The 3,543-nt window shown below is 33.4% G+C and overlaps 1 protein-coding gene across 1 annotated transcript in view; it reads right to left on the bottom strand.

Annotated features, from left to right (window-relative positions):
* The window catches only part of LOC107692264 (eukaryotic translation initiation factor 4 gamma 1-like), a 54,327-nt gene that overhangs the window by 47,662 nt on the left and 3,122 nt on the right, over window positions 1-3,543 (bottom strand). Inside the window, exon 4 of the mRNA XM_016491226.1 lies at window positions 3,441-3,543. Within this exon, the coding sequence (XP_016346712.1) occupies window positions 3,441-3,543 (103 nt within the window). The remainder of the gene's footprint in view (window positions 1-3,440) is intronic.

The following is a 3,543-nucleotide window of genomic DNA, read 5'->3' as shown; positions in this document are numbered from 1 at the left end:
AGAGAGAGAGAGAGAGAGAGAGAGAGAGAGAGATTGGGTGGAGACTGAGAGCCACGTGGAGCGACAGAACTGAACCGAATTACTTTACAGAGACACTGACTACGAGTTGGGGACTTTTTATTCCGCAAGACCGCATTAAATTAATCAAAAGTGACCCTGAAGACATATGCAATGTTTCAAAAGATTTCCATTTCAAATAAATGCTGTTCTTTTGAACTTTCGATTCATCTGTGAATCCTGAAAAATAAAATGCATCACAGTTTCCACATGAACTGAATTTTGAACATTGCTAATAATCAGAAACGTTTCTTGAGCAGCAAATCAGCATATTAGAATGATTTCTGAAGATCATGTGACACTGAAGACTGGAGTAATGATGCTGAAAATTCAGCTGCGCATCACAGAAATAAATTACATTTTAACAGAGATTCACATAGAAAACAGCTGTTTTAAATTTTAATAATATTTCACAATTTTTAGTGTATTTGTCATCAAATAAATGCAATCTTGGTGAGCAGAAGACACTTACTCCTAATTTTTCTACTACTTAAAAAAAAAAAAAAATAAAGCTAAAATAAACCAGATTATCAGTTACTGCTCAGAATTAAATGTAATCAACATTCAATCTGATTCTGAATCACTCAGCTTTATGACAGTCAATCGTTGTTTGAGGATACCATGAAAATAAAATAGAAATAAAAACAAAATTATCTTATAAAACAGCATTTATTAACTCCAAATACAGTTCAAGCTAAAATTAACATTTGAATGAATAATCCAAATTTTTGTTCACATTAAGTTTTTCATCTAATATTTAAATTTATTTCAGCTTTATTTAAATTAACTAAATGTTTTTAATAGTTTAATATTAGGTAATAATCCTGGTAGCAGTCAGTGTCGGGTCAGTTACTCAAAAAATTTTTTTTAATTAATTACTAGTTACTAATTACATCTTCAACAGAGTAATTAGATTACTGTACTGAATTACTTATTACTAATTATTTTCAACAGTAAATCCCACACCAGCCTTGACCAGTTAAACAAACAAAAAAAAAAAAAAAAGACATGAAACTGCTCATTTAATTCTTTCAAAGGAATAATATAAAATTGCATACATTATTCTTGAACTGACCAATGTATTTAAAGGGAGAAGGTTACATTAAAAACATACGTTTTAACATTAGATGTTAAATCTACTGTTGTTTTTATATACAAATGTCTTAACTGTAGGAGTAACTGTAACGAATAATTAATGAATGACTTAGTAATGCCTCACACCCAACCCTGCAGTCCTCTCTCTCTCTCTTTTCTCCTCCTCTCTTCCTTCTCAGTTTCTATTCCTCTGAAATGAAACCTCACTGACGGCCAAGAGCGAGACTCGAGGACTCAAAGTCCACCGGTCCAGCTGTGAGCTCCCAGAAAGCCTGATAACAGCACACTAACACATCACATACTAAACCATTAATGATCTATGATTGATGGATATTTCTCCACAGAATCAATGGGTAACGCAGTTCTTCAGCAGAAATTGAATTAAATGTGATTCTTTTAAAAATGAAGATGTAATAACGCAAAGTGACGGCTTCAACAGAAGTATATATTCATTGATAAACAAGTTAAACATCTATTTGGTGAAAATGAACAGGAATTTTACTTTTAGAACCCATCGTTTGCACGCAACGCTGTTACCATGGAGATGCATCCATCATCACGGCGACAGAAGTTCTAATTCTGAGGTTCCGTCTTTGATGCGGAATTTAAAGAGAGATTGTATCACTGCGTTTGAAAACATTCTAATCAAAGCTTTGATTTAGCACCTTATGAGCTCAACTTGACAATCAGGTCAGAGCGCGACAAAACTAGCGATGCACCGAAATTAATATTTTACTGAACAGCTGAAAAGCCAATTCATTAATGAATCAGTTTATTAATAGTTATTTCAATAATCAACACTTAAATGAAAACTGTTGTATATAAAAATTTTAATTGCACATAGGGTGTTTTTATATCAATTTCTAATTGTTTCTACTCCAAATCATATAGGCTATAAAATATAAACATTTAAACAGTGGCTATAATAATTATTTTTATTCAAACATACATTGGATAATGACAACAACAGGTTAAGTAAAAATATAATTAATATGTAATTAGGGCTGGACAACAATTCAATATATATCGCGGTATATATTTTTTCAATAACGGCGATATGATTTTTAAACACAGTTCCGATATTTCGATATAGTGTTTCCCATACATAGATGTTTTTATACTTCTGTTCAGTAATTGGTTAAAGCTGCCGCTGCCGCTTACACAAAGATGAAATATTTTTATCTTTGGCGGCGCCTGCCGCGAAGCGCCCGCGTTTTAAACATCTTTCTCTTTAGATGTTTAGTTTAGTTGTTTAGTTACATCATGTCATTCCAAACCTGTATGTGAAGAAGATAATTTGAGAAATTCAAGAAATTTGTCCATACAGTAGAAATCAAGGGTTACCAAAATGGTTTGGTAACATTCTACAAAATATCGTTTTTGGGTTCCACAGAAGAAAGCAAGTCATACAAGTTTGGATCGACATGAGGGCGAGGAAATGATGACAGAATTTATTAGCAATACGTTTCCTGCATTCTAGCTCAAAATCAATGCTTTACTGTCAAGTGCATTTCTATGTGACAAAAATGCATTACTAAGTTTGTTGCATTTGCTGTGAATTCAGTAATATATATTATTATTTGTTTCTGAAAACTAAGAGATATATCGTGATACAAATTTTGGCCCTATATGTAATCAGTCAATTATTTCGGCCCTCCAAAACTATTTTGGCAGAAACCAAAAATACATTTTTGGCCAAATATTTTTGGCTGCTGATTTTTCAGTGCATCGCTAGGACAAACCAAACCAAAAGCTATTAAAATGCATCCAAAACACAAGAAACCACCATCCAAACACGGCCTCAGGAAAACTAATTATGTCGAAAATGTTAAGTAAAAATATTCAGGTGAAGAAAGAAAGAAAAAAAAGACAAATTAAATAAAAGAAAGAAATTAAATAAAATGTATTAAATATAAGAAAAAAGAAACAAAGAAAAAAGAAGGAAAGAAACCAAACCAGTAAGAAAGAAAGAAAGAAACACAAAGAAACACATCACCCAGTCACTTCAAAGCCCCGATTTGTTCAGTTTGTGTCAATTAAAGAGGCATGAAATTAACAAATTAATCTGGATAAATGACGCATGGCTCACTAGAGCAAATTATTGTTAATTCAGAAATAAATTGCTGATAAAAATGTCAAATTAACAACCTTGACAGCTTAATTTCTGGTACAGTGAGAGATGTTAGAGATGTGCATTAGATAAAGAAATATTAGGAGAAAAGCACATTCAAACAAGGGCCACAGAAAGCACTGAAACTCCAGATGCAGAAGACGGATGGACGCATTACCTGCTTGCGTTCCCGTCTGGGCGGAGCTTGCTGCTGTTGAGGGGGTGGGGCCTGTTGCTGCTGGGGGGCGGGGTTAATGATGACGGGCGCCGGGGCAACGGGG

The sequence above is a fragment of the Sinocyclocheilus anshuiensis genome, unplaced genomic scaffold (assembly GCF_001515605.1).
Source record: "Sinocyclocheilus anshuiensis isolate Anshui unplaced genomic scaffold, SAMN03320099.WGS_v1.1 scaffold402, whole genome shotgun sequence".
Classification (NCBI taxonomy): Eukaryota; Metazoa; Chordata; class Actinopteri; order Cypriniformes; family Cyprinidae; genus Sinocyclocheilus; species Sinocyclocheilus anshuiensis.
The sequence above is the reverse complement of the archived record's forward strand: the minus strand, read 5'-3'. Positions and strand labels throughout refer to the sequence as shown.